Genomic DNA, 24,646 nt, shown 5'->3' on the forward strand with positions numbered 1-24,646 from the left:
TGTTAACTTGTCTATATTAGGGGGAGGGGCCTGTACTGCATTATGTATATGATGTATAATTATTACATTTATTATAATTCAAATTGTTGTATGGTACCCCTGCTCTCTTGTTTCAATGTTAACATGTCACCAGGCGCATCACTTGTCATTACAGTAATTTGCTAGTTTTAAGTCTAATAGTTTTTTGTTGCAGTACTTGTTTCCACCAGTAGATGTCATTTCACTGCATTTTATAATGACTTGCTATGAAAGTCATTAATTCATAAAATCCAGTTTCCCAATTAAAATGAATACATAAACAGACAGCAGCAATACTCATACTGTAGCTTGGCCTGGCCGCCGCTAATGACCAGGACTGCATGTGGTTCCCAGGCAAAGTAGCAGCCACCAACAGGCTGTAACCAAGGTACAGTATAAAAAGGCGGGCAGCACTACGACATAGGGTAAAGTATACCAATCAAATATACACAAAAGTTAAAATGATATATTTAATCTAGTATACTGTATTGCAACACAAATCAAAACTGAGGAAACCCTATTTGTGCAGGAGATGGACAATAAGTACAAGGAGAATTGCAAATTACAAACAGATGTAGTAATATCCACAGATACAGTAGGAAGAATGGGGAAGAGGTGTACACAAAGAAACATAGAATTTTAAGAAGAAAAAACAATTATTAGTAAATTCAGTTTGCCCATTTCAGTCCAATTTCTTGTATCATTCTAATGTATATTTTGGTCTTTTTATTTTTTATTATTTTAGGGGTTGGGTAAGTGGTAATTTTTAGTTTTGCCATCATTCTCAGAATAGGAGCAAGGATTGTCTAAAAAGCAGTGGTACAAGTAGAAATTGTTTCTTAGTGGTACTGATAGTAAAAATGGGCGTGATCATGTGCCATGAGGTGGCGTGGTCACCCAAAACTAGGGGAGTGTCTACATGACAATAGGGGAATGGCCACATTATGCCACAAACTGTAATGTTTATTATACATTATGCCATACACCGTAATGCTTATTACACATTATGCCACACACCGTAATGCTTATTACACATTATGCCACACACCATAATGCCCATTACACATTATGCCACACACCATAATGCCCATTACACATTATGCCAGACACCGTAACACCCATTACACATTATGCCACACACTGTAATGCCTATTACATATTACACCACACACCTTAATGCCTATTACATATTATACCACACACCGTAATGCCTATTACATATTATGCCACACACAGTTATGCCACTGACACCATTTTACAAAAATCCCCCTTATAAATTATACCCAGCAGTGGGCTGGTGGTACTGCATATTTCTTAATGGTACCCCGTAGTACCCCATACTACCCTACTTTCAGCACTGCTAAAAAGTATACTTTCACCATAAACAACTTTCCAAGTACTTAGATCTTGTGTAATGTTTTGATCTAATATTCCCATTTTGTTGCTTTTATATTTCCATAGAACATATTTCTCTACATTTGCTTTAGATGATTTTTTCTAGTACTGTATAAATAAAATATGAAAACCGAATAAAGTCAGTTATCATATTATTACAATTGTGCCACTAAATCCCCTAAAATGATATGGCCTTTGCTGTACTCTGATACAGTATAGATCATTTTGGGTAAATGCTCACAGCTATGTATAAGGCACTTTTTTAAAATCTAAAACCTCTTGTTGAAGTTTCTATTCTCTGCACAGTATCAAAGGATTGAATATTTGTCAGACATAACACACACTGTCAGGAAATCAGAGATGCCTTTTGCAATTCACAAAAGAAGCTAGTAACACAGCAACCCTTGAATTATGTATATCACATTTACTCCGAGATATCTAAGAATCATGCACACACACAAATAGCTATCATCAATGTGGGGGCCACTGTTGCATAATGCGACCTTGGGGCATACATTTGTGGTACTGGGAGTATTTACACTTTTAATAGCATTGCCAGTGTATTATTCGTACAACTTTGTTGGTAAGGGCCGCCACAAACTTTAATCCAGCCCTGGGTGATTTATAGTCTGCAAAATATGTGTGCAGGACATACCGTTCCATTTGCACAGATGTGCTTACTTGCTTAATAAAGACAAAGGCAACTCCGACATTGCTGTTTTTGGATCTGACCCATAAAAACCTGCATCATGGGCAGATCTACCTGTCCTGGAGTCAGGTTCCATTAGTAGAGGAGTACATCTAGGAAGGTGCTTACCTGGAGCCACAGCTCCAAAGGATACAGAGTGCATGCTAAGAATTGTGTAGGCAGCAAGAAAAGACGGGAAGGTGGTTGAGATCAGCTCCAAGCACCCACTGAATGCCGGAATACCCGGGTCACTTGAAGACCCAGTTCCAGTGTGAGTGAGGACTACCTGGGAATAATCCAGATTGTAGCCCATCTATGAAAGGGGTTGCCCCAGCTTCAACCCATGCTCTGTGTCCCGGGCCCAAGGTGGTTGAAGCAAGGACTTTATGTCTGAAAGTGAGTCTAAAATGCTGAATTGAATTTGGTAAACATGGAATATATTGCTGTAGTTGATTATCTGTAGAGTGCCACCAACTTACTCAGTGCTGAACATATGTCATTCATGTCAGTCTTGGCCCCACTGGAGTTTGCAGTCCAACATAATGTACATGCATGCACACACGCCATGATCACAGTGCGTCCCACTGGCTATATTGTAACAGTGGTGGATGATATACACGACACCTCCAATGTAAGGCATTTACTGTAGGTATAAAGAGCACTGGACCCTTCATTTTTAAAAGGACATGCCTGAAAGTGGATGCATCACTAAATTAACTGAGACATACTGTGCTAATTAATCAGGTCTAATTCTATGGCTTTCCTGAATCAATAATCAGTAATTGTAGGTCTGATATATTATCCCCAGTGGTACTTTTAAAACCGTATTAAATCAATTGTTGAATAATATTTGCTTTCTCTCCGGATGGGTCACATTCCTGGCAGTTGCCCATATCCTGAGCATGCTGTTAGAAAGTAAATCCCATTTATTGGTGGCCGTGCATTGCTGCATTGCTTCTCATGTATATTTATAAAGGTTACAAAATAAGAGCATTAGATTGGTTATTGTGGGAAGAACCAGGCATATAAAAGCCAATATCTGCAGAAGGCGGCCTGCTCTTGAAATCAGCCCTGTCTAATAACTAACACCATCTCTGCTACTTGTGGCCAGGACAGAGAATAGAGCAGTACAGAACACTGGAGGATAAAATAGTTTTTGTGCCAAGAATAATCTGTATGTAGCCAGATCGGCTAACTAATACTATGTATGTCTAATTTTATTAATGAAAATGCCCGTATGTATGTCTATTGGTTGTATATGGTGTGGACTAGAGCACGGAGATGTGCAAGAGATGTGAGGTGGGGAGAACAGTGGTGCTTATGAAGCTTTGGGCAGCTATGTGGTTAGGGAAGCTTCTAGAGCTTCCACTCGCTCAGCCGTTGAGGGGGTCCTCATGTGCTACCAGCAGGAAAATTGACAGTACGTGCTGTCAGGGAGAGTATAAAAGGAGTGCAGGAAGTTGTGCCGTGAGAGACTGCTGTTCCCCTGTCGAGTGCATATCTCTGGTCACACTGGCCGCCGCCACATAAAAACTGGCTGTAATCATTGTGGTGACCAAGGAGTCTATTCATGAAGCAGTGAAAAGAGTGGAGAAGTGAGCCTGTGGAGAAGTTGCCCATGGCAGCCAATCAGCTGCTCCGAACAATTGTATAGTATGCAAATTTATAAATGTTACTTCAGTGCTGATAGGCTGCCATGGGCAACTTCTCCACTGACTCACTTCTCCACCCTTTTCACTGCTTCATGTGTCGACACCAGGCTTTTCTGTGGGCATAGTGTCAGTGGAAGCTGGGAGTGGAGCAATGTGCTTACCTGCCGGCTCTGAGTGTACCCCATCCGCTGATAGATGTGAGCCTACCCATGCAGCACAGAGAGCACAGTATCACAGCAAGGAGGGGAGAGAGCGAGTGTGGCTTCTGGCTAGAAGCAGTCAGAGTTTTAATAGCAAGCCCCCTATGAGAGTCCTGAGAGTAGCCAGACCAGAAGCAGTGGAGGTAGCAGCTGACAAGGGTGTGCATGGCCAGTGGTGAGACCTGTTTATGTGTACTGCACCATACATTAATACAAGTTGAGTATACCATATCCAAAATGCTCGGGACCAGAAGTATTTTGGATATTGGATTTTTCCGTATTTTGGAATAATTGCGTACCATAATGAGATATCATGGTGATGGGACACAGGTCTAAGCACTGAATGCATTTATGTGTCATATACACCTTATACACACAGCCTGAAGGTCATTTTCGTCAAAATGTTTTTATAACTTTTTGCATTAAACAAAGTTTGTGTACATACATACAATTCATTTATGTTTCATATGTACCTTATACACACAGCCTGAAGGTCATTTAATACAATATTTTTAATAACTTTGTGTTTTAAACAAAGTTTGTCTACATTGAGCCATCAAAAAACAAAGGTTTCACTATCTCAGTCTTACTCAAAAAATTCTGTATTTCGGAATATTTGGATATGGGATACTCAACCTGTATATAAAGACATTGCTCAGACTTACCGCCCTGATTAAGGAAGCACTGATAAAAGTCTACCTCAGCAAAGAGTAATATTATAGGGCAAGCTGTGAGGCATTGCCTGGGTTAGCGGCCATTGCCTGGGAAAGCAGCCAAGCCAGTTGTCAAAACGGTCAAGAAATGGACCAGTGAGGCTAAGCTGAAGCTACAGGCCTGCTTCGCCTGCACGGACTGGGAGGTCTTCGCAGCTATGGCATCCGACCTGAATGAACTGATGGATACCACAACATCCTACATCAGATTCTGCAAGGACATGTGTCTACCTATCAATACTTACTGCATCTACAATAACAACAAGCCATGGTTCAAGGCCCAGCTGAGGAAACTTCGCCGGGCCAAAGAGAAGGCCTATAGCTGTGAAGACAAAGTGCTATACGACCGCGCTAGGAACTCCCTAACGAAAGGAATCAGGCAGGAAAAAAAGCAGTTCTCGAACAAGCTGGCAAAAGATCTCTCAACCAAGGACCATGTATCCGTATGGAAAGGTATGAAGGCCTTAACCAACTACAAGACACCCCCAAAGCACTCTGCCATGAACCAGAGGCTAACAAACGTGCTGAACCTATTCTACTGCAGGTTTGACAAAGAACTGTGAACCACACCAACTCCTCCCCACTGCCCTCACCGCTGATTGTCAACCTCAAGCACTGCAGATTGCCCATGAGGAGGTGGAGGAGATGTTCAAGAGGATCATTCCAAGGAAGGCACCCGGTCCTGACGGAGTATCCCCATCTACCCTGAGGGCATGCGCCGGTCAGCTAGCACCCATATTCTCCAAAATATTTAATAAATTGCTAGAAATATGCAAAGTTCCCTCCTGCTTCAAAATCTCCACAATCGTTCCAATCCCCAAGAAACCTACTATCACAAGTCTGAATGACTACAGACCTATTGCATTGACGTCTGTGGTCATGAAAGTGTTCGAGCGCCTGGTTCTAAACCCCCTTAAAGCTGTGACCAGCCCCCATCTAGACCCCCTTCAGTTTGCCTACCGAGCAAATCGATGCATTGAGGATGCTGTCAACCTGGACCTGCACCACATGCGGCGGCATCTGGACACGCCCGGAACCTACGCGAGGATCCTGTTTTGTAGACTTCAGCTCGGCCTTCAATACAATCTCCCCCAACATTCTGTACCACAAACTACTCCATCAAGGGGTCCTGGAAGCAACCTGTTCCTGGCTCATGGACTTTCTGACCGACAGTATACAGGTGGTCAAAGCGGGGGGGGGGGGATTCACCTCCCAAGCTCGGTCCATCAATTCTGGGGCACCCCAGGGCTGTGTCCTCTCACACCTGCTTCTCTGTGTACACTAATGACTGTTCCTCTGAGTCCCAGTCGGTAAAAATCATTAAATTCGCTGACGACACCACCGTCATCGGCCTCATAAAAGAAGGGGACGAATCAGAGTATAGACGGGAAGTGAATCGGTTGGCCCGGTGGTGTAGCTGTAACAACCTTGAGCTCAACCCACTTAAAACTGTCAAGATGGTAGTAGACTTTAGGAAGAACCCAGCGGAAGCACCCCCACTAATCATAGCCGATACTGTGGTGTCGCTAGTGGACTCCTTCAAGTTCCTGGGGACCATGATCTCTAGAGACCTCAAGTAGGGACAAAATGCAGATGCAGGTGCAGCAGAGGCTGTTCTTCCTATGGCAACTTAAGAAGTTTAACATTCCACAGAATCTCCTGCTCCTCTTCTACTCCGTAATTGTAGAATCTGTTCTGTGCTCCTCAATTATCGTCTGGTATAGCTCGCCAGTGAGAGAGACAAATGCAGTCTCCAAAGAGTGGTAAGGTTTGCTGAGAAGTTCATCGGAGTTGACCTCCCGCCTGTGCACGACCTGTACCGGTCCAGAGCCAAAAAAACGGCGACCAGGATAGTCATTGATCCGCTTCACTCGGGCTATGGCAAGCTCAACCTGCTGCCATCAGGAAAAAGATACAGGGCCATTCCCACCATAATCAATAGAAGCCTCAAAAGCTTCTTTCCTCAAGCAGTCCACCTGCTGAACTCCTGACAAAACACCGGGTTGACTGTCCAGTGGCTCTACTCCGATCTTCTGATTGTAACGAACTCTGTGTACTTTTACTTATGCTGTATACTGCATATATTCCCATTCCCCATCCCCCCCTCTTGTCTACGTGTTCCCCTCTGGCTGCTGCACTGTAAACCGAAACCAAATTCCTAGTATACACAAGTATATCTGGCCAATAAAGCTGATTCTGATTCTGATTAATATCTGCAGATCCCTAAGTCAGTAGTCGGGGAAGCAAAAAAACTTCTTATCAAGAAGAACAGGCGCTCAATAATAGTTGCTACACCAAGCAGCTGCCAAGAAACCAGGAAAGTCACTCCTGAAGATATAGAAAAGATAGACGAATAGGCAGCGCTGCATATGAAGTGATTGGAATAAACATTAATAAAATTTTATACCAATTTATTAAAAAAACATTAAAAAACTGTTTGTATTATTCTTATTCTCTCCTCAGAATTAGTGATAAAATACATGCACCTTAATCAGTTCATACACATCTGCATATAATTAGACCAATTTGTGTCTGTTCCTGAATATGTACCCAGGTAAGTCCACAAGTCCCACAGAGGATTTATAGTATATCAGCACAGTTCGGTTGTTGAATATTTACTGATCACCGTATTAGAGGTGGAAAGGCTTCCATATATGAAATTCCATGTTGGATAATGATGTCCTCATTTATGGCGGTGGTTGCTGTTAATGTCCTCTTACTGATGCACTGGGAGTTGGTGGTGGATCCGGGGTTGGTTCAGACACTAAGTTGAAGTCTTTAAAAACTGAAGTGGTGCAGAGCAGGGGTTCTGACGCGTTTCGCTGCTCCCCAAAAGATTGCAGCTTTATCAAAGGATACCATACAATAGATGATTGGGGTTTATATACCCTTCTTAATGAGGAGGATTAGTGACACTTGTAACAGGAAGTTAATCCAATCACTTCTAATATTATCTAAATCGTGTGTATAATGTTAAGAAGGCAGACCTATTTTATACATTTAATGTATATACCCACTTTGATCTTATTATTAGAATCTGTTCAGTATATAAACTTTAATTAAGCTAGTTCAAGGAAATACAAGTGGAGCGATTTTTAGCCAATGAGTGAAGTTGTTTGTATTCTGTTCCTATGGTAACTATGTAATGTCCACCCCTATTGGTAGCACAATTAGTTGGATGAAAATTGTGACCTTTCGGAGCATCTCGCTTTTAACTGGTCGATCGCGGTCACATGACCGCAAGTATTCCATATCACTGCCAAGTCCTTCTTAATATGGACTCACCTCCGGGTCATGTGACGCACGCCGGTCACGCGACAAGTCACTTGCTTTGGCGTCCACCAACAACCGGGAAGTGGACCAACATTCACACAAGGAAGGGTTTTTTTGGGGGATCGTTAGGAAAGCTTGTCATTTTGAGAGAGTATTGTTTGTATATAATACAGTCATAACTATGATGCATCGATAATCTAAATTAATTCAGTGCAGTCTTACTTCCGGGTCACGTGACGCACGCCGGTCACGCGGCCGGTCACGTGTCCTGGCGTCGACCTGCAGCCGGGAAGCAAGAAAACACTTATAAAAGACAGAGTTCAATCTAACACAATACTTTACTTATACAAAGCGATTTATGTCCAACTTTATAAAGGTAGCAAAAGAGAAAGGAAGGCAAGGAAATTTCATTATATAAACTTATAAAGTGTCACATGACTCTAATTAGTCCGGTCATGTGACCTTAGTGGGAGTTGTCAATCCACTGAACAATCTCATCACATGACTATAGTGTTGTATGACTTCAGATCATGCGGCACTAATAAAGACTAAAATCTTATTTGGGCACTTTCCTCACTTGGTTGAGAATAGCCAATCTTGATATTTTCAGGTTGTGTCCAAAAAAATATACAAATTGATTCACAGCTGTATTTTAACACACTTTGATGATATATGTAAAAGAGACATATTTATCAAAGAAAAAAAAAATAATAAAATAAAAAAATTACACATAAAGGATCCACTAATGTAAATCCCTAAAAAATATTATTTTAATAAATGATACCAATTTATTAATGGTCAATTATTCTCATCCATTATAAAAAAAAACACTATGGTCTCTTTTACATATATTGATAGTTAATAAAATATACTGAAAAATATGGATTGAATTCAGCACCACAATTTCAGTGTATATTATAGTAGGACATTTAGTTCTACTGCTTCATTCAATCCTTCCGGATAAATCAAACCTATTTTATGCATCCAGTAAATTTCTTGTCTGCAAAGCTTCTTAAAGCGATCCCCTCCTCTACTGGTGGTTGGTATATACTCTACTCCCACCACTTTTAGGCTCCCTGGATCGCTGTTGTGATGGTCAAAAAAATGCTTAGATACACTATGTGTAAATAATCGATTTAAAATGTTCCTACGATGTTCTAAGAATCTAACCCGTAATTTTCTAGTTGTTCGACCTACGTATCTCTGATTACAGCCACAGGTAAGTACATATATGACATAGGAGCTGTTACAATTAATGAAACTCCTAATGTCCCAAGAATCTTGATGGTTGTTATTGGGTTTCAATTTTGTTTCTTGTACATGTTTGCATGTAATGCATTTGTTCCCACCACATTTGTAGAAGCCTTTTGGTTTGGGTAGAAGCCAAGAAAGATTGGCTTCACGTTGTATACTTCTATCTTCACTTTTAAGAAAGCTGGGTGCTAATAGGTTCTTTAAGGATAATTTTTTTTTGAAAATGAAGCAGGGTTTTATTGGTTTGTCTTCTATTAGTAAATGATCCTGCCGTAAGATACTATAATTCTTCTTTATGATACGTGTGATCTCAGAACACTGGCCATAATAGGTAGATATAAAAGCTACCTGTTTACTTGGCTGTTCAAGAGATTTGTTTTTTTGGACCAATAACTCATCCCTCTCCATTAGCAGTACTTCTTTGAAGGCCTACTGGAGAGTCATGGTTGGATAACCCCTCTGTTCAAAGGAGTCTAACATAACTTTTGCTTGTTTGACAAAGTCTTTTTTCTCCGTGCAATATCGCCTCAATCTAATTAATTGCCCTTTCTGAATATTTTGCTTCCACGGTGGGTAGTGGGCACTTCTGTAATGCAAATAAGCATTAGCACCCACTTCCTTTGTGTAATTAGTAGAAATGATAGTGCCATCTTGCACTGTTAGGGTCAGGTCCAAAAAGTGAATTGTAGAGGGGTGAAACAAATATGTGAACTGTAAATTATAAGAATTGTGATTTAAGTGATCAATAAAAGGAAGTGCCGATTGAACATCCCCATACCAAATAATAAATAAGTCGTCAATGTAGCGTCCATAGAGGACCAGGTTTGTGCCAAAGCCCCCCCCCCCCCCAAATGAGGGTGTCTTCCACCTCCCCCATAAAAAGGTTGGCATAGCCTGGTGCAAACCTGGTCCCCATGGCTGTCCCCATGGTTTGTATATAATGAGTGTCTAAAAATAAAAAGTGGTTGTGACGAACTAAGTCAGTAGTCGGGGAAGCGCCAGCCTAAACAGCAGAGTCTAATGTAACATAACTAGAACAGTGTAGGTGTGATTCCATACACCAACCGCTTACATTACAGGCACAGAAATAGTAAGGGGATGTTGACTGTTTTCTTCAAGTGAACCATATTACTAAGGGAAGTAGAGAAATTTTAACAGCGGACATAAGAATACTGCTGTATGTTATTGCATCCATCGCTAGTGAATATTATAACTAAAGGTGGGTACACACTAGGCGCAACATCACCTAGTGTGTTCCCTTCCCTGCCGGGGCGGTCGGTGGCAGTGCATACACACTGAGCAATATGACGATATCGCTCAGTGACATCATGCCGCGGCTGGGCCATGCATGCAGCTTTTGGACGTCAGTCCAAATTGAGCTGCATGCAGAGCCGACAGCGAGGGTTGTTAAGGACCCGCAGGGGCACGCATCACTCGGCGGTGGCGCCATACACACTGGCCAACATAGTAAACAACGTTGCTCAGGAAGGGCAAAATGAGCAACGTCATTTACTATTATTGCCTAGTGTGTGCACCTTAACTTTGGCAATGATAGAAGTGTACAGCAATCATCAGCAAGAGCTGCTCAATATAACAAACCTCTGGTATTAGGCAGTAGGAACATCTACTAAAGTAGACATGGGTTTATTGCAGCTATTGAAAACTAAGCTGATAAAATGGAGACAATTGGAACAATAATGTATTGCTACATATTAAATGAACAAGTCTGAATCATCTTGACAGGAGGATTACACATGTAACCAGAGGGTAAATAAGGACTAATCTAAAGGACTATCCAGGTGATGAGTGTTGTTTTAATATTTAGTACTAGCTATTGCAATAATAGGATTTGTTCAGTATCAACTGCAGCAAAAGGGGGAAGCCTATAACCTTTAATGTTTTAAGCAACATTCGAAGTACGATTGTTACTTTGAAAGGATCCCAATTTATCCAGTATAAATATAAAGTATCACAAATATGTGTCCCACCGCGTGCCATCGTAGGTACTGCAGTATCTATGACTATTCCTATTGACCAGGGTCATTATATTTTTCTTTACCTTTCTTTTGTATTGCATGCAATGGTCGCTGTATAGGATATATATATATATATATATCGAATCCAACAGAAGCGGCACTGAGAGACTTTTTAAAGTTGAAGATACGTGCTTTAATGCAACATCATCATCTACGTTTTGGGGTCACAGCCATCCTGACGAAGGGGCTGTGACCCCGAAATGTAGATAATGATGTTGCATTAAAGCACATTTCTTCAACTTTAAAAAGTCTCTCAGTGCCGCCTCTGTTGGATTTGATGTATATGGGAGAACATACTCCTGATTAAGAAGGCACGGGAGCAGGTGATTCTACACTGGGGAGCATTAGGAGTGCCGGGCCATTTGGAATTGTGTGTATATATATATATATATATATATATATATATAAATGAATAGCTTGGACTGGCACTCCCACTATAGAAGAATAGTGGGCCCTGGTGCCCTCTGAAGTGATTGAGTATATCAAGAAGCAGTAAAGCAGTCAGCGGCACTCAGGGTCTTAAAGAATCAAGTGTATTAAAAATCACTCCAAGTTTCCAACGTTTCGGGACGCACAGGTCCCTTTGTCAAGGTGAGTAACAAAACAGAGAGAAAGAGACATACCTTTATAACCGTGAAGAGGAAAGCGCCAGGTGCTGGTGCGTGCGGCGCCGCCCGTTCGTCCCGGCGTCTTCCGTCGACGTCATCACGTGGCGTCAGTCGGAGCCATGGAGACCGGGTGACGCCGGCGCTCCAGGTGACGTGTGACAATAAACAATGCTAAAAAGAAAAAGAGAGACCACTCATCGGTAGGTTGGCAAGGCTTGGAGGACGTAGTTGTCGGGCCCCAGTATTGCGGACCTAGACAGAGTAAAGACCTGTGGTGTCAGTGTTGCTCCACGGCTGTGTAACAGGATGCAATAAAGTAATGTCATAATGGTGCATACGAGCAGTGTAAAACACGCTGTATATACAGACGTGTGGGTGCCATGATGGTGCAAGTTAATATAGTGACAAGGATGAATTATAGCTCTCATAGGGATAAATGCAGGGAATGAAGGACGAAGTGAGAGGGATAGGGAACAACTCTGGGGATAAGGGACTGTGAGCCAAGCCTGCCGTGTGTGGTGAGTGATGTTAATAGTGAGTAGATCGTGAGGTGTAAAATAGAGAAGAGTAGGTTAAATGAGTACTGACCCTGGAACCAGAGGTAGGAAGACGACAGGTAGCTGGAAGGGGTCATGCTGATACAAAGGCAAATATACACATACATTTTAAAAAAATTAAGCAGCATGCCACAAGCTAAAGAGGTTAGTGGTCCTAAGGTGAGCAGAGATGTAAGTGAGGTTCAGAAGTTAAAGGTTCTTGTGAGGATTATTCCGCGGTGGATTCTTTCACTTGTGCAGAAACAGATTCCAAGGCATCATTTCATTCAGCCCTCTAGGACTGATGGTGTCGAGTCTGAAAATCCATTTGGCCTCTATGCGCAATAAATTTCTTTCTCTATCTCCACCCCGCAAGGTTCTAGGCACATGGTCGATCAAGATATGTTTGAAATCATTCATAGAGTGTCCCTTTTCCGCGAAATGCCTCGCGACTGGTTGGTCAGAAGACTTCCCCTGTAGTGCCTGTTTTATAGCTGACCGATGGAGAGCCATCCTTTCTCTGGCTGTCCTAATGGATTTACCAACGTAGTATAGATTGCATGGACATATAATTAAATAGATGATATAGGAGGACGTGCAAGACAGTACATGTTGAATCCTCAGTGTTATGTCCTTGTGTGGATGTTTAAATGTAGGACCTGTCATCATGTGTCCACACGTGGTACATTTCGGGCACTTATAGCAACCCGGCAATCTAGATAGAAACCCTTTCGGTCGTTGGGTATGTTGTCTGAAACCAGTGACATCGGTATGGACTATTATGTCCTTAATATTGCGACCCCTGGTGTAACAGGTCAAAGGGCGCCGATCCTTGAATACAGGCAGGGACTTGTCAGTGGCAACTATAGGCCACAATGCTCTGGAGGCCCGGGGAATGACGGGACTTGCAGTGTTGTACCTAGTCACAAACGGGATGGTATTTTCTTGAGATTTGGTTCTGGTACTCATTAGGCTGCTTCTTGGTAGTTGGAGTACTTAGTTCTTGTGTTGTAGAAGCAGTTTCCGATCATAGCCCCGTTGTACGAATTTGTCAACTAGTTTGTCGAGTTCACCTTCTATGGTTGATCTGTCACTGGTTATCCTGGAAACACGGATCATTTGGGACCTTGGAAGTCCCCTAATGAGGCCCCTCGGGTGGTGGCTATTGGCCCTTAGGATGGTGTTTTGGTCCGTTGGTTTAACAATTTATTGCGCATAGAGGCCAAATGGATTTTCAGACTCGACACCATCAGTCCTAGAGGGCTGAATGAAATGATGCCTTGGAATCTGTTTCTGCACAAGTGAAAGAATCCACCGCGATATAATCCTCACAAGAACCTTTAACTTCTGAACCTCACTTACATCTCTGCTCACCTTAGGACCACTAACCTCTTTAGCTTGTGGCATGCTGCTTAATTTTTTTAAAATGTATGTGTATATTTGCCTTTGTATCAGCATGACCCCTTCCAGCTACCTGTCGTCTTCCTACCTCTGGTTCCAGGGTCAGTACTCATTTAACCTACTCTTCTCTATTTTACACCTCACGATCTACTCACTATTAACATCACTCACCACACACGGCAGGCTTGGCTCACAGTCCCTTATCCCCAGAGTAGTTCCCTATCCCTCTCACTTCGTCCTTCATTCCCTGCATTTATCCCTATGAGAGCTATAATTCATCCTTGTCACTATATTAACTTGCACCATCATGGCACCCACACGTCTGTATATACAGCGTGTTTTACACTGCTCGTATGCACCATTATGACATTACTTTATTGCATCCTGTTACACAGCCGTGGAGCAACACTGACACCACAGGTCTTTACTCTGTCTAGGTCCGCAATACTGGGGCCCGACAACTACGTCCTCCAAGCCTTGCCAACCTACCGATGAGTGGTCTCTCTTTTTCTTTTTAGCATTGTTTATTGTCACACGTCACCTGGAGCGCCGGCGTCACCCGGTCTCCATGGCTCCGACTGACGCCGCGTGATGACGTCGACGGAAGACGCCGGGAACAGCCGGGACGAACGGGCGGCGCCGCACGCACCAGCACCTGGTGCTTTCCTCTTCACGGGTATAAAGGTATGTCTCTTTCTCTCTTTTTTGTTACTCACCTTGACAAAGGGACCTGTGCGTCCCGAAACGTTGGAAACTTGGAGTGATTTTTAATACACTTGATTCTTTAAGACCCTGAGTGCCGCTGACTGCTTTACTGCTTCTTGATATATATATATATATATATATATATATACAGCAAGTGCTGGCTCTCTGGGATGGATTACTGCTCCTCTCCTCTTTGCATAAAGAACCAGGCGGCACTCCACGTATTTAAATAAATGAAAAATGTATTCAAAATAAATCAAGCAATGACAAGCATAGTGGACACCAACGTTTCAACGCCTCCTGGGCGTTCTTGTCAAGGTGCTACGCTGTGGTTTTTGTTTTACACTACACAGCGTAGCACCTTGACAAAAACGCCCAGGAAGCGTTGAAACGTTGGTGTCCACTATGCTTGTCATTGCTTGATTTATTTTGAATACATTTTTCATTTATTTAAATACGTGGAGTGCCGCCTGGTTCTTTATGCAAAGAGGAGAGGAGCAGTAATCCATCCCAGAGAGCCAGCACTTGCTGTATATATATATATATATATATATCAAGAAGCAGTAAAGCAGTCAGCGGCACTCAGGGTCTTAAAGAATCAAGTGTATTAAAAATCACTCCAAGTTTCCAACGTTTCGGGACGCACAGGTCCCTTTGTCAAGGTGAGTAACAAAACAGAGAGAAAGAGACATACCTTTATACCCGTGAAGAGGAAAGCGCCAGGTGCTGGTGCGTGCGGCGCCGCCCGTTCGTCCCGGCGTCTTCCGTCGACGTCATCACGTGGCGTCAGTCGGAGCCATGGAGACCGGGTGACGCCGGCGCTCCAGGTGACGTGTGACAATAAACAATGCTAAAAAGAAAAAGAGAGACCACTCATCGGTAGGTTGGCAAGGCTTGGAGGACGTAGTTGTCGGGCCCCAGTATTGCGGTCCTAGACAGAGTAAAGACCTGTGGTGTCAGTGTTGCTCCACGGCTGTGTAACAGGATGCAATAAAGTAATGTCATAATGGTGCACACGAGCAGTGTAAAACACGCTGTATATACAGACGTGTGGGTGCCATGATGGTGCAAGTTAATATAGTGACAAGGATGAATTATAGCTCTCATAGGGATAAATGCAGGGAATGAAGGACGAAGTGAGAGGGATAGGGAACAACTCTGGGGATAAGGGACTGTGAGCCAAGCCTGCCGTGTGTGGTGAGTGATGTTAATAGTGAGTAGATCGTGAGGTGTAAAATAGAGAAGAGTAGGTTAAATGAGTACTGACCCTGGAACCAGAGGTAGGAAGACGACAGGTAGCTGGAAGGGGTCATGCTGATACAAAGGCAAATATACACATACATTTTAAAAAAATTAAGCAGCATGCCACAAGCTAAAGAGGTTAGTGGTCCTAAGGTGAGCAGAGATGTAAGTGAGGTTCAGAAGTTAAAGGTTCTTGTGAGGATTATTCCGCGGTGGATTCTTTCACTTGTGCAGAAACAGATTCCAAGGCATCATTTCATTCAGCCCTCTAGGACTGATGGTGTCGAGTCTGAAAATCCATTTGGCCTCTATGCGCAATAAATTTCTTTCTCTATCTCCACCCCGCAAGGTTCTAGGCACATGGTCGATCAAGATATGTTTGAAATCATTCATAGAGTGTCCCTTTTCCGCGAAATGCCTCGCGACTGGTTGGTCAGAAGACTTCCCCTGTAGTGCCTGTTTTATAGCTGACCGATGGAGAGCCATCATTTCTCTGGCTGTCCTAATGGATTTACCAACGTAGTATAGATTGCATGGACATATAATTAAATAGATGATATAGGAGGACGTGCAAGACAGTACATGTTGAATCCTCAGTGTTATGTCCTTGTGTGGATGTTTAAATGTAGGACCTGTCATCATGTGTCCACACGTGGTACATTTCGGGCACTTATAGCAACCCGGCAATATAGATAGAAACCCTTTCGGTCGTTGGGTATGTTGTCTGAAACCAGTGACATCGGTATGGACTATTATGTCCTTAATATTGCGACCCCTGGTGTAACAGGTCAAAGGGCGCCGATCCTTGAATACAGGCAGGGACTTGTCAGTGGCAACTATAGGCCACAATGCTCTGGAGGCCCGGGGAATGACGGGACTTGCAGTGTTGTACCTAGTCACAAACGGGATGGTATTTTCTTGAGATTTGGTTCTGGTACTCATTAGGCTGCTTCTTGGTAGTTGGAGTACTTCGTTCTTGTGTTGTAGAAGCAGTTTCCGATCATAGCCCCGTTGTACGAATTTGTCAACTAGTTTGTCGAGTTCACCTTCTATGGTTGATCTGTCACTGGTTATCCTGGAAACACGGATCATTTGGGACCTTGGAAGTCCCCTAATGAGGCCCCTCGGGTGGTGGCTATTGGCCCTTAGGATGGTGTTTTGGTCCGTTGGTTTAACAATTTATTGCGCATAGAGGCCAAATGGATTTTCAGACTCGACACCATCAGTCCTAGAGGGCTGAATGAAATGATGCCTTGGAATCTGTTTCTGCACAAGTGAAAGAATCCACCGCGGAATAATCCTCACAAGAACCTTTAACTTCTGAACCTCACTTACATCTCTGCTCACCTTAGGACCACTAACCTCTTTAGCTTGTGGCATGCTGCTTAATTTTTTTAAAATGTATGTGTATATTTGCCTTTGTATCAGCATGACCCCTTCCAGCTACCTGTCGTCTTCCTACCTCTGGTTCCAGGGTCAGTACTCATTTAACCTACTCTTCTCTATTTTACACCTCACGATCTACTCACTATTAACATCACTCACCACACACGGCAGGCTTGGCTCACAGTCCCTTATCCCCAGAGTTGTTCCCTATCCCTCTCACTTCGTCCTTCATTCCCTGCATTTATCCCTATGAGAGCTATAATTCATCCTTGTCACTATATTAACTTGCACCATCATGGCACCCACACGTCTGTATATACAGCGTGTTTTACACTGCTCGTATGCACCATTATGACATTACTTTATTGCATCCTGTTACACAGCCGTGGAGCAACACTGACACCACAGGTCTTTACTCTGTCTAGGTCCGCAATACTGGGGCCCGACAACTACGTCCTCCAAGCCTTGCCAACCTACCGATGAGTGGTCTCTCTTTTTCTTTTTAGCATTGTTTATTGTCACACGTCACCTGGAGCGCCGGCGTCACCCGGTCTCCATGGCTCCGACTGACGCCGCGTGATGACGTCGACGGAAGACGCCGGGAACAGCCGGGACGAACGGGCGGCGCCGCACGCACCAGCACCTGGTGCTTTCCTCTTCACGGGTATAAAGGTATGTCTCTTTCTCTCTTTTTTGTTACTCACCTTGACAAAGGGACCTGTGCGTCCCGAAACGTTGGAAACTTGGAGTGATTTTTAATACACTTGATTCTTTAAGACCCTGAGTGCCGCTGACTGCTTTACTGCTTCTTGATAGATATATATATATATATATATATATACAGCAAGTGCTGGCTCTCTGGGATGGATTACTGCTCCTCTCCTCTTTGCATAAAGAACCAGGCGGCACTCCACGTATTTAAATAAATGAAAAATGTATTCAAAATAAATCAAGCAATGACAAGCATAGTGGACACCAACGTTTCAACGCCTCCTGGGCGTTTTTGTCAAGGTGCTACGCTGTGGTTTTTGTTTTACACTACACAGCGTAGCACCTTGACAAAAACGCCCAGGAAGCGTTGAAACGTTGGTGTCCACTATGCTTGTCATTGCTTGATTTATTTTGAATACATTTTTCATTTATTTAAATCCGTGGAGTGCCGCCTGGTTCTTTATGCATAGAGGAGAGGAGCAGTAATCCATCCCAGAGAGCCAGCACTTGCTATACTATGGAAGGAGGGCACCCCGGTGGTCGATAAAAGGACAGTGAGTGCCATTATATACACATGGATATATATATATATATATATACTGTATATATATATATATATATATATATACCTTATTTTACTCACCTGTTAAATAAAGTTCCAGTGTGACGTTCTTCGCAGGTCCTGTGAAAGGAAAGGAAAAAATTGTATAATTATACACATACATACAAACAATTAAAGAAATTTAAAAGTATTATTTATTAAGTAGGAATTTTATTACCTGGGTACTATTAACTATTACCATATTAAGAATAACAACAAGGCTGACCCAAGCAAACCTAGCATCAAGACTTTAGCATTAGCTTGGGTGGAGGCACGATTTCTGTAGTAATAGCCCCTGGGTGGTAAAGGGAGGTTACATGTAATATACAATACTGTGCTGTTACGTACAAGGGGTGGTTTGGGCCATCATGTACTGTTTTACTCCAGACTATCTTAGTGGTAGAATGTATATTGCAAACAAGAATGGAGTCGGAACTGGTAGACAGACTTGGTTGGAAGTAGAGATGTGCGGCAGGCACTTTTCATGTTTTGTGTTTTGGTTTCGGATCAGGGTCCCCGCTCGTGTTTCGGATCTGGATTGGTTTTGCCAAAACCACCCTTTCGGGTTTTGGTTTTGGATCTGGATGGTTTTTGAAAAAAACAGAAAAACAGCTAAAATCACAGAATTTGGGGGTAATTTTGATCCTACTGTCTATTCTGAACACTGAACACCTCACAATATTGTTTTTAGGGCAACATTTTGCACCGAGGTAGCTGGGTGACTTTGCTAAGCGACAGAAGTGTGTGGCACAAACACCTGGCCCATCTAGGAGTGGCACTGCAGTGGCAGACAGGATGAAATTTTTAAAAACTAGGCCCGAAATAGCACATGATGCAAAGATGAAAAAGAGGTGCAATGAGGTAGCTAGATGACTTTGCTAAGCGACACAAGTGTGCGGCACAAACACCTGGCCCATCTAGGAGTGGCACCGCAGTGTCAGACAGGATGGCACTTTTAAAAACTAGGCCCCAAACAGCACATCATGCAAAGAAGAAAAAAGGTGCAATGAGGTAGTTGGATGACTTTGCTAAGCGACACAAGTGTGCGGCACAAACACCTGGTCCATAAAGGACTGGCGCTGCAGTGTCAGACAGGATGGCAGATTTAAAAACTAGGCCCCAAACAGCACATGATGCAAAGAAAAAAAAGAGGTACACCGAGGTTGCTGGATGGCAAACACCTGGCCCATCTAAGAGTGGCACTGCAGTGTCAGACAGGATGGCAGATTTAAAAAATAGGCCCTAAACAGCACATGATGCAAAGAAAAAAAAGAGGTGCACCGAGGTTGCTGGATGACTAAGCTAAACATGAGAAGCTGAGCCACCAGTCATGAACATAGGCCAAGGCCTTAGCCTTTCCTTGCCACTTCGTGTAGTGAATGGCATACAGTATTGCCAATTTTACATTTCTCATCAGATAATTTCTTTTTTTTCTTCTGATTATTAATTTTTGCTTCTTGGATTTTACACACCCTCTATGACATTGCGCATCAGCCTTAGCAGATGACGTTGATGGAATTGCATTGTCAATGTCATGACTGGTGGCAGCAGCAGCTTCAGCACTAGCACTAGGAACTGGAAGTGGTTCCTGATCTTCCACTATTGTTTCCTCCAAATTGTTGTTCTCCATTTCACAGGACAGCACCCCTTTATTATTACAACACACAGAACAGTGCCCCTTTATTTTCACAGTGCCCCTGTATTCTTACAGCATACAGGACCAGTGTAATGGTATTTTAACAGCAGCAGCATTCCTGAATATATACAACATACAGGGCAAGTGTAATGTTATTAAGACATCAGCACCCCTATATTTCACAGCATACAGGAGCAGTGTGCTTTTAATTTGTAAGAACTTCACCCAAAGTTTTATAGCAGACCGGGCTAGTGTAATGTTATTAAGACATCAGCACCCCTATTTTTCACAGCATACAGAAACAGTGTGCTTTTAATTTTTAACTGCACCCAAACTTTTATAGCAGAAAAGGCCAGTGTAATGTTATTAAGACATCAGCACCCCTATATTTCACAGCATACACGAACAGTGTGCTTTTAATTTTTAACTGCACCCAAGTATTTAGAGCCTACTGGGCCAGTGTAATGTTATTAAGACATCAGCACCCCTATATTTCACAGCTTACAGGAACAGTGTGCTTTTAATTTTTAACTGCACTCAAACTTTTATAGCAGACAGGGCCAGTGTAATGTTATAAAGACATCAGCACCCCTATATTTCCCAGCATACAGGAGTAGTGTGCTTTTAATTTTTAACTGCACCCAAATTTTTATAGCAGACAGGGCAAGTGTAATGTTATTAAGACATCAGCACCCCTATATTTCACAGTGCTCCTGTCCCCTGTACAACACAGTGACAGCCAAGACAGCAACACACATGTACAGCTGCAGCACCCGGCAGTAACACCAGTGACAGCCAGTACAGCAGGGGCAGCCAGGACAGCACCCATACACCACAGTGACTGAAGCAGCACCCCAACAGAGCACATACTAACCCCACGCCACCACCCACAGAGAGACAGAGGTGTGTCTCCCTCACTCTCCAAGTCCGGAGTGAAAATGGCGGCGACGCGCGGCTGTTTATATGAGATTCAAACCCCTTGAGAATCCAACAGCGGGATGATGATGTTTTGCCTCATTCTGGTTTCCGAGGCTGGCGGGAAGTCCCGAGCCGGGCTCGGATCCGGGCTCGGGACGTGAAGTTTGCGGGGGTTCGGTTCTCAGGGAACCAAACCCGCTCATCCCTAGTTAGAAGTGTGTGCTCCTTGCATATTTTATTTCATGACCAGCTAGCTGAAGGCTAAATCCACACAATTTAAGATTTTTACTGAAATTCCATAATTTAAACATGAAAGCAAAACAGTAGTTAGCTGGGGAAAAGCATTGCATCCAAGCTTGCAGATCCTCCAGTGTCTGCCATGATCCAAAGATGCACTCCTTGAGCCTTCCGTCAATTTGTTGGACAACACACTGTTTATCTGAGAGCAGTCTGTCATGGCAGTAGCCACCAGAACCATTGCAGGACATCAGAGAATGTTCCCTACTGTGGACAAACCCTTTTTTGCTACTGTATGCTAGCATGTTGTCCAATGAAAACAGGACCAAGGAGAGAAATGAGCAGACTAAGGTAGATATCAGGAGATGTTGGCTCAGATGGAATGCTGGACCCCGTGGTATAGCCAGCTTTTGACAAGAGAGGGAGCAAATGTGGGTAATTCGTTTAAAAGCAGAACCAGGTTGATTTTGCCTTTAAACTAATTGCCTCTTTAAATCTAATAACTATCTTGCCAGAATTGCACCAGATCCCACAAATCATGGGCTATTACATTTGGCCTATAGTGTATTAGAATGCTTTGTCTTAAGAATTGATTATGAGGGGTAAATTTACTAAAACTTCTAAAACAGAGAATTGACGATGTTGCCCATAGCAACCAATAAGATGCTATCTATCATTTTCTAAAAGGCAATAGAGAAATGATAGACAGCATCTGATTGGTTGCTATGGGTAATATCACCAATTCTCTGTTTTAGAAGCTTTAGTAAATTTACCACTAAGTGTTGACTAACAAGGGTAAAAATGCACCAACATTCTATATTTTTAAACTTGTTTGAGTATCTGATAATTTTTCAAAATATTCTGTTAAAACTGGACAATTACATGCTTAATATAATTATAATTATAATATAATATATAATGATATAAACCCTACCTGTAATTTAAACATGGCATTATGCACATGAATCTCATATTACATCAGGGTTTGGATGTGGTTGACTACATCCTCTGGACAAGAAATAAATATAGAATTGAAATATTAGCAAAAATAATTCAGTGTTTTTTGTGTATTACAAAAATATTCTGAATAATTTTAATTTTTTTTACCTATTCTTACATTTGTTTCTTCTTCTTCTTCTTCTTCTTCTTCTTCTTCTTCTTCTTCTTCTTCTTCTTCTTCTTCTTCTTTATCATATTTATATATATATTTATTTCAGGACGGAAACTTTGCTATGCCGATTACAAGCATCCATGCTACAAGATTGCTTATTTCCAAGACTTAACAGCACGGGTAGGGTATCAGCAAGCATATCAGGTCTGTGATGGGGAAGGCGGACATCTTTTAAGCATTGAAAGTGAAGCTGAGCAAAAACTAATTGAAAGAATGCTGCAAAATCTCACAAATTCAGGCTCTGGGAAATCTGATGGAGATTTTTGGATCGGGCTCTCAAGAAACTTAGAATCAATGGCGTCATCAGGAGCTTGTCCAGATCTCTACAAGTGGGATGACGGGAGCACCTCCCAGTTCAAGTAATTATAAGTCATCTTAATCATGTCTGAATGTTTATTCAGTGCAAAGTAATAATTTGATCAAGTATATTATAGGAAGTTAATAAGATAGTAATATAATTGAACGCCTGGATATGCTCAAGATAGAAATATATTGGCATATTCAAAGATAATCCAAAACACACTTGTCTATTTTCAGCATAATTGAATAAAATTATGTTCTTAGTTTTACAATGAGCAACTGAGCAATCAGAGAGAAATTAAAAGACACTCAAAGATTGTTCATTTTATACAGTTGATAAATGACCACATAAAAAAACTACAGTTTCTTTTCCTACTTTTTTATAGCATGACATATATACACTGTATATACAGGGGCAGATTTATACAGGGGAAATTTATGTAAGCAGCCCTAGTGGGAGTGCAGTCTGATGAGGGGGTGGTATCTGTCGAGGGGGCGGGATCCCTCCTCATACTGCCTAATTGTATGCAGTTGCGGCCTTCTTTGCATCTTTTGCTGCTGTTGTGTCTGAGACCAGGGGCAGATTGGGAACTAAAAGTGGCCTGACATGGGCAGCACAAGAGGTATAACATACTGTGTAGCCATGGCAGCATCACTAGATGGCACAGTTGCTGTAGAGATGTAATAAGAGAATTAATAGAGTCAATGCAGTGTACTGCATGTGGTGGGCTGCCTGTCATGTGGGTGTTGGGGGCCACATGACAACACACAAAGCATGCCTTTCAGGAATCTTCCTGGTGAGCCTTGTGGCCAATCCGCCCCTGTATATATTTTGTAATAATAAAGCTGTAATATTGGACATTTGGGAGCATATTCATCAAGATTCTGTGCTAAATGGTGACCAGTTTTTTTTAACACTGCTCATTCCAGTGATTGATTATCACTTATCACCATAACTAATAAAATCTCACCTGCCAGAGCGATACTGGCTGGGAGTGATGAAGCTTTAATTTACCCTTCCTCCCCCCCTCCCCCCCCCCCCCCTCCCCCCCCCCAATAAAAAAAAAAAATTTGAATTAACAAAAAATTATTTGAACTTGATTTAAATATTGAACTTTGAAATTAAAATACTACTGTGTAAAATATTACTATTTAAGTTACAGGTTGTTCATAATATATTGCCATTTTGAATATAAAACAAAAAATGCTACCTTCTTTATATGTTCCTGGTAGGAACTGGTATGCTGATGAACCATCGTGTGGTAGTGAAGCATGTGTAGTTATGTACCATCAGCCGACTGCTAATCCGGGAATAGGCGGACCATACCTGTATCAGTGGAATGATGACAGATGTAACATGAAGCACAATTTTATATGTAAATACCCTCCAGGTAGGTGAATTATCTCACGCTGTACTTTTTTGCAGATTTATACATTTTCTTCATTACTTCTATGTTCTACAATAACTTATATACTCTATATCCCTCAAACATATCTATCTGTATATATTTGATAATCACCACAGAGCACGAAATAGAACAGTAAATAAAAAGACAAAAGATATTCCTGAGTGTATTATATTCAGCAGTTTTAAACAGGTGTATGATGGTAGTTTGATGATAGCATGAGTTATTAAATAGACAAGTTTTACCACAAACAACCTCAACATTAATTAATAGTAATCACATTTAATAAATACACACATTTCTTCCCAGCCAGCCCTGACATAAAATTAACAGTACTAATGTATAATAAATAAACTATCCCCCCAAATAGCCCCAATATTAAATAATTATTATTCACATTAAATAATGTCTTTCTCCCTACAAACTCAGGGGCAGATGTATTAACCCAGGAGAGGGCATAAGGAAGTGATAAACCAGTGACATGTGCAAGGTGAAAACGCACCAGCCAATCAGTTCCAATATGTAAATTAACAGTTAGGAGCTGATTGGCTGGTGTGTT

At 42.2% G+C, this 24,646-nt stretch overlaps 1 protein-coding gene across 2 annotated transcripts in view; it reads left to right on the plus strand.

Annotated features, from left to right (window-relative positions):
• CHODL (chondrolectin) overlaps nt 1-24,646 on the plus strand; it is a 208,523-nt gene that overhangs the window by 141,727 nt on the left and 42,150 nt on the right. For both annotated transcript variants that reach the window (XM_063950488.1, XM_063950494.1), the window contains exons 2-3: nt 22,428-22,740; nt 23,915-24,072. In XM_063950488.1, the coding sequence (XP_063806558.1) occupies nt 22,428-22,740; nt 23,915-24,072 (471 nt within the window). The remainder of the gene's footprint in view (nt 1-22,427; nt 22,741-23,914; nt 24,073-24,646) is intronic.

The sequence above is a fragment of the Pseudophryne corroboree genome, chromosome 2, assembly GCF_028390025.1.
Source record: "Pseudophryne corroboree isolate aPseCor3 chromosome 2, aPseCor3.hap2, whole genome shotgun sequence".
NCBI lineage: Eukaryota > Metazoa > Chordata > Amphibia > Anura > Myobatrachidae > Pseudophryne > Pseudophryne corroboree.